The 12,024-nt window shown below is 42.3% G+C and overlaps 1 protein-coding gene across 1 annotated transcript in view; it reads right to left on the reverse strand.

Moving 5' to 3' along the window:
- FMN2 (formin 2) overlaps positions 1 to 12,024 on the reverse strand; it is a gene marked incomplete at its 5' end in the record, with an annotated part of 310,722 nt that overhangs the window by 22,924 nt on the left and 275,774 nt on the right. Inside the window, one exon of the mRNA XM_082674275.1 lies at positions 8,020 to 8,169. Within this exon, the coding sequence (XP_082530401.1) occupies positions 8,020 to 8,169 (150 nt within the window). The remainder of the gene's footprint in view (positions 1 to 8,019; positions 8,170 to 12,024) is intronic.

Consider the following 12,024-nt stretch of genomic DNA (forward strand, 5'->3'; position numbering starts at 1 on the left):
TTGAGATGATCATGTGGTTTTTATTCTTCAATTTGTTAATATGGTGTATGACACTGATTGATTTGCATATATTAAAGAATCCCTGCATCCCTGTGATAAATCCCACTTGATCGTGGTGAATGATCCTTTTAATGTGTTGTTCGATTCTGTTTGCTAGTATTTTGTTGAGGATTTTTGCAGCTATATTCAACAGTGATATTGGTCATTAATTTTCTTTTTTTGTAGTATCTTTGTCTGGTTTTGGTATCAGGATGATGGTGGGCTCATAGAATGAGTTTGGGAGTGCTTCTTCCTCTGCAATTTTTTGGAAGAGTTTGAGAAGGATGGGTGTTAGCTCTTCTCTAAATGTTTGACAGAATTCACCTGTGAAGCCTTCTGGTCCTGGACTTTTGTTTTGTGGAAGATTTTTAATCACAGTTTCAATTTCATTACTTGTGATTGGTCTGTTCATATTTTCTATTTCTTCCTGGTTCAGTCTTGGAAGGTTATCCCTTTCTAAGAATCTGTCCACTTCTTCCAGTTTGTCCATTTTATTGGCATAGAGTTGCTTGTAGTAGTCTCTTAGGATGCTTTGTATTTCTGCGGTGTCTGTTGTAACTTCTATTTTTCATTTCTAATTTAATTGATTTGCGTCCTCTCCCTCTGTTTCTTGATGAGTCTGGCTAATGGTTTAACAATTTTGTTTATCTTTTCAAAGAACTATCTTTTAGGTTTATTGATCTTTGCTATTGTTTTCTTTGTTTCTATTTCAGTTATTTTTCTTGTTTCTTTAGGTAGGCTTGTAAACGTATAAACTTCCCTCTCAGAGCCGCTTTTGCCGCATCCCATAGGTTTTGGATCATCGTGTTTTCATTGTCATTTGTCCCTAGGTATCTTTTGACTTCCTCTTTGATTTCTTCAGTGATCTCTTCGTTATTTAGTAACGTATTGTTTAGCCTCCATGTGTTTGTGTTTTTAATGTTTTTTCCCCTGAAATTCATTTCTAATCTCATAGTGTTGTGGTCAGAAAAGATGCTTGATATGATTTCAATTTTCTTAAATTTACTGAGGCTTGATTTGGGACCCAAGATGTGATCTATCCTGGAGAATGTTCCATGCACACTTGAGAAGAGAGTGTAATCTGCTGTTTTTGGATGGAATGTCCTGTAAATATCAATTAAATCTATCCGGTCTATTGTGTCATTTAAAGCTTCTCTTTCCTTATTTATTTTCATTTTGGATGATCTGTCCATTGGTGTAAGTGAGGTGTTAAAGTCCCAAACTATTATTGTGTTACTGTCGATTTCCTCTTTTATAGCTGTTAGCAGTTGCCTTATGGATTGAGGTGCTCCTATGTTGGGTTCAAAAATATTTAGAATTGTTATATCTTCTTCTTGGATTGATCCCTCAATCATTATGTAGTGTCCTTCCTTGTTTTTTGTAACATTCTTTCTTTTAAAGTCTATTTTATCTGATATGAGTATTGCTACTCCAGCTTTCTTTTCATTTCCATTTGCATGGACTATCTTTTTGCATCTCCTCACTTTCAGTCTGTATGTGTCCCTAGGTCTGACGTGGGTCTCTTGTAGACAGCATATATATCGGTCTTGTTTTTGTATCCATTCAGCAAGCCTGTGTCTTTTGGTTGGAGTATTTATTCCATTCACCTTTAAGGTAATTATCGATATGTATGTTCCTATGACCATTTTCTTAATTGTTTGTTTTTTGTTTTTGGTATGCGGGTCTCTCACTTTTGTGGCCTCTCCCGTTGCAGAGCACAGCCTCCAGATGTGCAGGCTCAGTGGCCATGGCTCATGGGCCTAGTCGCTCCATGGCATGTGGGATCTTCCCAGACCATGGCACAAACCCGTGTTCCCTGCATCGGCAGGCAGACTTTCAACTGCTGCGCCACCAGGGAAGCCCATTGGGTTTGTTTTTGTAAGTCCTTTTCTTCTCTTGCGTTTCCCACTTAGAGAAATTCCTTTAGCTTTTGTTGTAGAGCTAGTTTGGTAGTGCTGAATTCTCTTAACTTTTGCTTGTCTGTAAAGCTTTTGATTTATCCTTCAAATCTGAATGAGATCCTTGCTGGGTAGCATAATCTTGTTTGTAGGTTCTTCTCTTTCATCACTTTAAGTATATCATGCCACTCCCATCTGGCTTGTAGAGTTTCTGCTGAGAAATCAGCTGTTAACCTTATGGGAGTTCCCTTGTATGTTATTTGTCATTTTTCCCTTGGTGCTTTCAATAATTTTTCTTTGTCTTTAATTTTTGTCAATTCGATTACTATGTGTCCCGGCGTGTTCCTCCTTGGATTTATCCTGTATGGGACTCGCTGCGCTTGCCGGACTTGGGTGGCTATTTCCTATCCCATGTTAGGGAAGTTTTCGACTATAATCTCTTCAAATATTTTCTTGGGTCCTTTCTCTCTCTCTTCCCCTTCTGGGGCCCTTATAATGTGAATGTTGTTGTGTTTAATAATTTCCCAGAGGTCTCTTAGGCTGTGTTCATTTATTTTCATTCTTTTTTCTTTATTCTGTTCAGCAGCAGTGCATTCCAGCATTCTCTCTTCCAGGTCACTTACCCATTTTTCTGCCTCAGTTATTCTGTTATTGATTCCTTCTAGTGTAGTTTTCATTTCAGTTACTGTATTGTTCATCTCTGTTTGTTCTTTCATTCTTCTAGGTCTTTGTTAAACATTTCTTGCATCTTCTCGATCTTTGCCTCCATTCTTTTTCCGAGATCCTTGATCATCTTCACTATCATTATTCTGAATTCTTTTTCTGGAAGGTTGCCTATCTCCACTTCAGTTAGTTGTTTATCTGGGGTTTTATCTTGTTCCTTCATCTGGTACATAGCCCTCTGCCTTTTCATCTTGTCTATCTTTCTGTGAATGTGGTTTTTGTTCCATAGGCTGCAGGATTGTAGTTCTTCTTGCTTCTGCTGTCTGCCCTCTGGTGGATGAGGCTATCTAAGAGGGTTATGCAAGTTTCCTGATGGGAGGGACTGGTGGTGGGTAGAGCTGACTGTTGCTCTGGTGGGCAGAGCTCAGTAAAACTTTAATCTGCTTGACTGCTGATGGGTGAGGCTGGGTTCCCTCCCTGTTCGTTGTTTGGCCTGAGGCAATCCAACACTGGAGCCTACCTGGGCTCTTTGGTAGGGCTAAAGGCAGACTCTGGGAGGGCTCACACCAAGGAGTACTTCCCAGAACTTCTGCTGCCAGTGTCCTTGTCCCCATGGTGAGTCACAGCCACCCACCGCCTCTGCAGGAGACCCTCTAACACTAGCAGGTAGGTCTGGTTCAGTCTCCCCTGGGGCCATTGCTCCTTCCCCTGGGTCTCGATGCTCACACTACTTTGTGTGTGACCCCCAAGAGTGGAGTCTCTGTTTCCCCCAGTCCTGTCGAAGTCCTGCAATTAAATCCCACTAGACTTCAAAGTCTGATTCTCTAGGAATTTCTCTTCCCGTTGCCGGACTCCCAGCTTGGGAAGCCTGATGTGGGGCTCAGAACCTTCACTCCAGTGGATGGACTTCTGTAGTATAAGTGTTCTCCAGTCTCTGAGTCACCCACCCAGCAGTTATGGAATTTGATTTTACTGTGATTGCACCCCTCCTACCATCTCATTGTGGCTTCTCCTGTATCTTTGGATGTGGTGTATCATTTTTCATGAGTTCCAGTGTCTTCCTATCGATGATTGTCCAGCAGCTAGTTGTGATTCTGGTGTTCTCACAAGAGGGATTGAGAGCACATCCTTCTACTCCAGCATCTTGGTTCAGGTCTCATACAGATGTGTTCTTAACACGCCTTACCAGAATGTCACATGACCTTGTGTGTTGTCATGATCAGGACTTTATATTAAATGATGGAGAAACAGCCACTGAGCATCTAGCATGGAGACACTGTGCTACATACTCTAATATATAACCTCATTTAGTTACACAGTCTCACTGCAAAACAGGTATTACTGTCTCCATTTTGCTGACTTTGAAACCATGCCTTGGGACTTCCTTGGCAGTCCAGTGGTTAAGACTTCACCTTCCAATTCAGGGGCTGCGTGTTCCATCCCTTGTGGGGCAGCTAAGCTTCCCACATGCCTTGTGGCCAAAAAACCAAAACACAAAACAGAAGCAATACTGTAACAAATTCAATAAAGACTTTAAAAATGGTCCACGTCAAAAAACTCTTTAAAAAAAAAGAAAGCATGCCTTCCTAAGACTCAAGTGGGCAAGAGGGAGAGCTAACTCAAATGCTCATGTTTTCCACACCACATCAATGAGAAGGACAGCAGACCTTTTCACCATAGACTAGAATTTCACCATTTCAAGAAATACATCTACTAACTCATGCGAGTCATTAGGAAAAGTCAGAAAATATGTTACTACCACTCTGTACTCAGCCACCAATTAGAAAGAATGGGATGAGGACATTTTATAGAGTATTTACAACCTTAACCATATTATTCAATGTATACTTTCCAAATTAGAGCAAGGAAAACTTGAACAGAAAAGAAAACTTCAACCACACCATTAAACCACCTTTTGGGTTATTTCTACCATGCTAGGGCATTCTGCTAGTTACACAGGTTACCTTTAAAGGCTTAATAAATTAGGGCTAGTAGATTATTATTTACTTTCTTTGGGCAATTGCTCTCCCTAACTCCAGTGACAGTGCTGAGAACGAGACTGTCGACCATGGCAACACTCCCCTCTGGCTGCAGGACTGCGTCTGTGAACCACTGAACCAACCACGGTATCCATGCCTCTGGCCACTGTGGCTGATCCAAAGATGAACACGACTCCTCTGGAGTTCCTCCCTGGAATTAATCTACAGGGTAGAGAATGCCCTCTCCTCCTGAGTTAGGAGAATGTGAGCCATGGCTGGACTGATGGCCAGGGGTCCACTCATAAAGAAACAGCCTGGCCTGGAAGTTAGGCTGGAGTACAGAGCAGGTGGGAGGGAGGGTGCTGGAAGGGGAGAGAGGGTGAGAGAGTGAGGACGAGAGAGATAAAGAGAGGAGGAGAGAGAGGAGAGGAGGAGGAGGGGCCATTTAAAAGACAGGTGGAGGGTGGCAGGTAGAGACACACCTGACTAACAGCCCCCTCAACCTGCCCTGCACAGCTGTGGTTAGTTAGGATTTCCACACTCAGGCACCCACAGCCACCTTCCATCCTGCTCTTCTGTGGTTTGACTGTCTAAACAAAGTCTCTCTTTTTGCTTCCAGTGTTTGGAGTGGGGTTTTTATTACCTCCAGTGGCAAACTTAAATTACCTAAGAAAACACGTTCATTACTTTACTAGACTAAGTTCTTATTTCCGTGTCTGCGTCAAATACAATGTGACAAGTCAAATCAGCAAATATGTATGGAAACACCAAAAGGGGGCACTGTGGCCTAGAGGCCCTGAGAGCGACACTGAAAAAGAAGACACAAAACACCATGTCCGAGAAACAAAGACAAATGCAAACATGGAAGAAGTCATGGTATAAAGTAAGAGCAGTACAGGACTATGAAAATATGCAGCCAGTACATATCACAGGAGAAGAGGAGGGAACACTCAGGTTGGGGAGAGCATCCCATCTGAAGCACATGTCACTTGAAGCCTTGCTCACACTGACATCGGTGTGTCAGGGGTTTAACCCTTCCACTGGCTGCACCCTGTGTCCTGTACATGTCTGGGGGCATCGGAACATTCCTGAAACACCCTTTCACCTAACTGCAGAGCACGTGCCAGCAAGCTTACACCAGCGCAAGGCTGCCTTCAAGGGTGGGCATTTGTGCAGCACACAGGGCCCCCTCTCAGGGCTCTGCACTTGGTTTAACAGTTTGCTGTCTTGAAATTTTTAATACTTTTTGAATAACAGGCCCGCCGTTTTTATTTCGCACTGTTTCCTTGAAATTTTGTGGCTGGTTTTCCACTAAGGAAAGGGACAAAATTTTGCTACAAACAATTCAGACCAACAGTCTTACTTTTCAAACCAGTCTCTTTGCCAAGAGACGTAATATAGTTTGGAAGTCAGAGGGCAAAGATGCTCTCTCACCTGCCACATGTTCTTCCTTAGCCTTTCATTAAAAGCAAATGATTTAGGAAAATGAGAAGTGTGCAGTGGAGAGCACCTGTCACATGCCAGTTCACAGCACTGCCAAGTTGAAAGTGAAGTCACCAAGGGTGACTCAAAAAGCCCATTGTAATTTTTTTTTAGCAAAGGATGAAGTATAAAAAAAGGATTGGGTTGATTTTATGAGATATTCAGTGGGCATGTCCAATGCATCAACTATCATAAACAGTGGACTGTTAACCATAGTGTTGCCTGGTAACACAACTCTATCTCAGAGAGCACAGGCTGCAAATGGCTGGTCCTTCCCGACATCACCTCCACGGGGGCCTCTCAGCAGCTTCCCTACAAGCCACGCAGTAATGGGAGCTCAAATGACAGTCCCCCTGCCATCTCGCGCCAGGACCTCCAGAGCCACCTCCACAGGGCCTGCGGCCTCTGATGCAATTCACTTCCTCATCATGTGCCCTCAGGGCAGCTGCCCCCCAACACCAGTCTCCTCACTCCTGCCCTGTCCATGCCTATATCCCACCATGTCCACTCTCATCAGGATCGTCTCAGCTCCCTCGCAAAGTGAAACACTGATCTTTCCATTTTGTTCCTGAGTGTGAACGAGCCCCAGTCCCTTTAGGGGCCCAGGCTTAGATCAGAGCTGAAGAAGGCACGTGGGGAGTAGTGGCGTCAGGAAGGGAGGTTGTCTGTGACATGCTGACATTAAAACCAGTTTCCTCCTCACCGTTGTCCAAACTGAGCAAGCCTTGCTGGGTGAAAAACTGGAAACATACAGCTAAGTCTGAAAGAAATGAACGGTGGTCCAAATGTGCCCGTGTTTACACGATTCTCCCTCCTGTCTCACCCGCATGGACTTCTAACATCTCATCTTTTATGTTAACTCCTGGTGATGTGTTTAGAATAAGCTCAGTGTTTTCCTTCTGCTCAGACTGCTCTCTTTTTGCATCCATTGTTCGCTGAAGCAGACTCCCTTCTCTGATGGAGCCTGGGTTCTAGGTAGGTAATTCTGTGAGTGAGCACAAGCCAGGCACAGTCCACATGCTCAGGACGTGTCCGCAATTAACTTCACCTGATTTAAGGATGGATGAGAATCTACTTACAGATGAAGACTAGGCAGGCGAGCGTGGTTTTGTATGTAAGCAAGACCAAAATGAAGATGATAAGCAGAAAACTGTGGAATTTTGTGCTCTGATGAATAAAGTCCCTTAGGAGGTAAGTTTTCTAAAGCAAAGTCCTTGTTAGGGCCAGGATGTTGGAAAGCACACCAACTGGTTCAGGATTAGGGTTTGGTTTCCTTTTCCTTTTTCCTTCTCCCTCCAGATCCAGCTACTTCGGGATGCTGCCGTGCATGGGCCAGCCTGCTTCCTGACTTGGTAACAGGACACCCCTGTGACCTTCATAATCAAGTGACAGAGACTCTATTTCATGTACTTAAGAAGAGAAACTTCCCTTCATTCCTGAAAGAATTTACTTTAGGAAATGTGATATGATCTCATAAGATTCTTGAAAAATCTTTTAAAAAATATTGATCATCAGTTTCTTGGTGACACCTGGGAGAAATTTTGATATGAATGGTGAAATTTTGACAGTATCTAATGAATTGAGCAAAAATAAAACCAAACTGATTCGTCTTACCTTATGGTCTTTTGAAGTGAGTGGGTTTGTCATCTCGGCAGTGTTCTTTCACTCCTGTTCTTACCTTGTTTGCTTCTGTGTGGCCTCCTCATCACAGAAGCTGTTTTACCAGAAGGTGGTCCTGGCAAACCATCACTCTAGCTGTCCTTTGTAGCATCACAGCCATTGTGCTGACTTTTCTTACTCAGGCTGCAAATACTGTCCGATCTCAGCACCCTCTCAGACTGGAGACCCAGAGTTAGAACCTAATTTGTCATTCAGGCTATAAAAGTTGGCAATCCCTAATTGGCCACACCCGAGAAAACATGTTTCAAAATGCCACTGTGTAAATGAAAAACACCTACCTCTCTTGTAGAATAAGTTTGTTTTCTTTCTTCCAAAAGTCTTTAAAGTCGGAGCTGAATTCATGCCAGATACTGAAGAAAACATTTGGGGACACTTCCTTCTCTCCAATTTTTGGTCTCATGAAGAAATAGGCTGTAGTCTCCAAAAAGCTGTCAAAGCATGCACACACACACACAAACACACACACACACGTACAAAAGCTATGATTACTTTCCAACATGGGATATTCTTTCCCCATCCAAATGCTGATTTCATTCATGCAGTTATTATTACCAAGAGGACTCAACTCCTCAGGCACCAACAGTAGTTCTCTTAAGGTTTCATGTTAGGGTTTTTGGACTCAGATGTTAGCAGCTAACAAGAGTGCTCCATATACTGGTAGCTATCCCTGGTCCAACCATTTTCAAAATTAATCACTATGTGTCCAACCTATTTCAGAAATGAACCTGTAATCAAGTTGGGACATAAGGGAAGTGTTGGGTCTATACTTTCCTTCTAGACTCTAAACAAATGAAATATCGGCTCTTTGTCCCCAAACTAATATGTCTCTATATGTGTATTATACTGCTTCTATACTATGGGCTTCCTACATTGCTGATGGGAAAAAAAAGCAACAGCCCCGGGAGATACTGACAAAGGCTCCCACTGGAGATCATGGCAGCACCAATGAGTGGGTACCAGCAGGGCAGCCAGTATCGTGACAGTGGGTGGCAGTGACCATCTCCAGAAGGTGCTATCGAGGCTGCTTCATAGTACAACTACATGACACTCAGAAAGGTTTCAAAGGGTTATTTGACAAAGAACATACAACTAGTAAGTGGTAGATTTATGCTGCACCTTGACCTGGACCTCCCAGCCTCCAGAACTGTGAGAAGTAAATGTTCACTGTTTAGGCCACCCAGTCTATGGTATTTTCTTATAACAGCCAGAACTAAGTCAAGGACAAATGATCTAGATTCTTCAATACATAAATGTAAAGGGAAAAAAAAAGTCTATTATAAAGACTTAAGAGATATTGTCTGATTATAATGGTTTGAACTTCTTTATATATTGCTTCAAACAAACTGTAAGAAAATAAAATCATTTCTTACATATATGAACTAATTGGACTTTCGAACAGAGACTGGGTATTTGGTGACATTAGGGATTATTATTATTTTTAGTGGTAAAACTGGTGCTTCTTATTTTTTAAAGGGGATTTTTTAGCGATACATATTAAAATATATATGGATGAAATTATACCTGTTGAGGATTTGCTTCACAAACAATATGGGAGGCGGCAAGTGGGCAGGGGTGTAGATGAAACCAAGTCAGGAACTGCTGGGTGATGAGTGCATGATGATCACTGTACATTTTGTTTACCATCTCTAAATCACAGCCAAGTTCCTACCTACCCCTACTTCCTTCAGGAAAGTATCAAATCCATTGTCTCCTATTTCCAGCATCTGAAATCTCTTATTACTAGGTTTTCCTTCTGATCCTAAGAGCATATGAAGATTTCTGCATCTATAAATATTCTCTCATCCATGCAGACTCACTGAAAGACACCATGATTTATATACAGTTGCTTTATAATTCAATGCTCCTCTGTCCTCACTTGTTTTGAAATCTGGCTTCACAGGCCACCTTCACTACTTTCTTGCAAGAGTCTCTGATCTAAACCTACAACTTTTAGCAATTTTCATTCTCATGTCCTAAAATAATGGAACCATTACTGTCCTGTTTACTTGAACTTAAGAATGAGAAATTACTAACAGAGCTTTTCTTTTACTCCTTTAGGTTAAACCGATGCAAACTGAATTAAATGTATTATTTCCATTTTCCCTTTATGGAACTCTCAATTATAGGAGACAGCTGAGGTGATGATCACCTGTTTCATGGCCTTACTTTGTATTAACTTCAGATTTACAGAAAAGTTGAAAAGATAGTGTTCAAGTATGGCCTCCACTCACCTTCTCCTAATATTAACATCGTACCCAGAAACAATACACTTAACACTGAAAGTGAGAGGAACTCTCTTGGCAGGAGCTACTGCAAACTGCCTTCTGAGTAAAGTAAGAGAAACTGTGTCAATGAGAAGGGACAACAGGTAAGGTGGTCACCCCACTGTGGTGCTGCCTGCTGGCCCCAAGACACACACACACACACACACACATACACGCGTGTGTGTGTGTGTGTGTGTGTATTTAATTGAAGTATAGTTTAAGTATAGTATTGTGCTAGTTTCAGGCTTACATCATAGTGATTCAGTTATTTTTTTCAGATTCTTTTCCATTATAGGTTATTATAAAATATTGAATATAGTTCCCAGTGCTATGCAGGGAACTTATAGGTTCTTGTTGCTAATATATTTATGTATAGTAGTTTTGTTCCACTTGTAGATGTATTTTGGATGTGTTTGTGTAGGGAGGTGAGCTCCATGTCCTCCTACTCTGCCATTTTGATCCCTCTCTGAGACTGATATACTGACATCAGTTTTAATTTATATAAAGGTCCTGGTGTTGTCTCATAGTTATGTGGGGTGAGGGAAAGAGGGAAAGGAACTGAAATCATACAAAGTAGGCACTCTGACCACCATGGAATTAAATTAGAAGTCAATACCAGTAAAACTAACTGTCCAAATCATTTCTTTACCCTTTCTTCTAGTTTTATTGGGATATAATGGACACACAGCACTGTATCTGTTTAAGGTGTACAGCAAAGTGATTTGATTTGCAAACATCATGAAGTGACACCACAGTAAGTATAGTGAACACCCACCATCTCATATAGATACAAAATTAAAGAAATATTAAAATTTTTTTCCTTGTGATGAGAACGCTTAGGATACAGCAGGATTAATTGTATTTATCATGTGGTACATTACTTCCCTAGAATGTGTACCTTTTAATTAACCTCATCCAATTCCCATCCCCCCACCCCCTGCCTTTGGTAACCACAAATTGGTTCTCTTTTTCTGAGTTTGTTTGTTTGCAGTATAATTGATTGACAACACTATGTTAGTTCCTATTACATGACACAGTGATTCAGTATTTCTATACATACCAAAATGATCACCACCATAAGTCTAGTTACACAGAAATATATTACATAGTCACTGATATAGTTATTGACTATATTCCCCACACTGTACATTTCATACCTGTGACTCATTTATTTTGCACTCTTAAGTTTGTACCTATTAATCTCCCTCACCTATTTTTCTCTTCCCCCAACCTTTCCCTTCTGGCAACCACCTGTTTTTTCTCTGTATCTATGACTCTGCTTCTCTTTGTTATGTTGTTCATTTGTTTTGTTTTTAAATTCCACATATAAGTGAAATCATATGATATTTTTCTTTCTACATCTGACTCCTTTTGCCTATGTCCCCAGGGTCAGCTCCAGTTGCCTCTTGCCTCTCCAGGAAGCTCTACAAGATCAGCAGGTGGGTCTGACCCTGGCTTCTTTCAAATTACTGCTCTATTTCCCACAGCCTTCTGGGTCTCCTGAAAGTAAGTCTCACTGGTCATCAAAGCCAAACATTTTGGGGGAGAGGGAAGATGGTGGAAGAGTAAGACGTGGAGATCACCTTCCTCCCCACAGATACATCAGAAATACTTTTACACGTGGAACTGCTCCTATAGAACACCCACTGAACGCTGGCAGAAGACCTCAGACTTCCCAAAAGGCAAGAAACTCCCCACGAACCAGGGTAGGGAAAAAGAAAAATCAGAGACAAAATAATAGGGAAGGGGACCTGCACCAGTGGGAGGGAGCCATGAAGGAGGAAAGGTTTCCACACACTAGGAAGCCCCTTCAAGGGCGGAGACTGCGGGTGGCAGAGGGGGGAAGCTTCGGAGCCACGGAGGAAAGCGCAGGCACAGGGGTGCGGAGGGCAAAGTGGAGAGATTCCCGCACAGAGGATCGGTGCCGACCCACCAGCCCGAGAGGCTTGTCTGCTCACCCGCCGGGGTGGGCGTGACTGGGAGCTGAGGCTTGGGCTTCGGTCAGAGCGCAGGGAGAGG

This window comes from Grampus griseus (genome assembly GCF_964374135.1).
Source record: "Grampus griseus genome assembly, chromosome: 16".
In the NCBI taxonomy this organism is placed as follows: domain Eukaryota; kingdom Metazoa; phylum Chordata; class Mammalia; order Artiodactyla; family Delphinidae; genus Grampus; species Grampus griseus.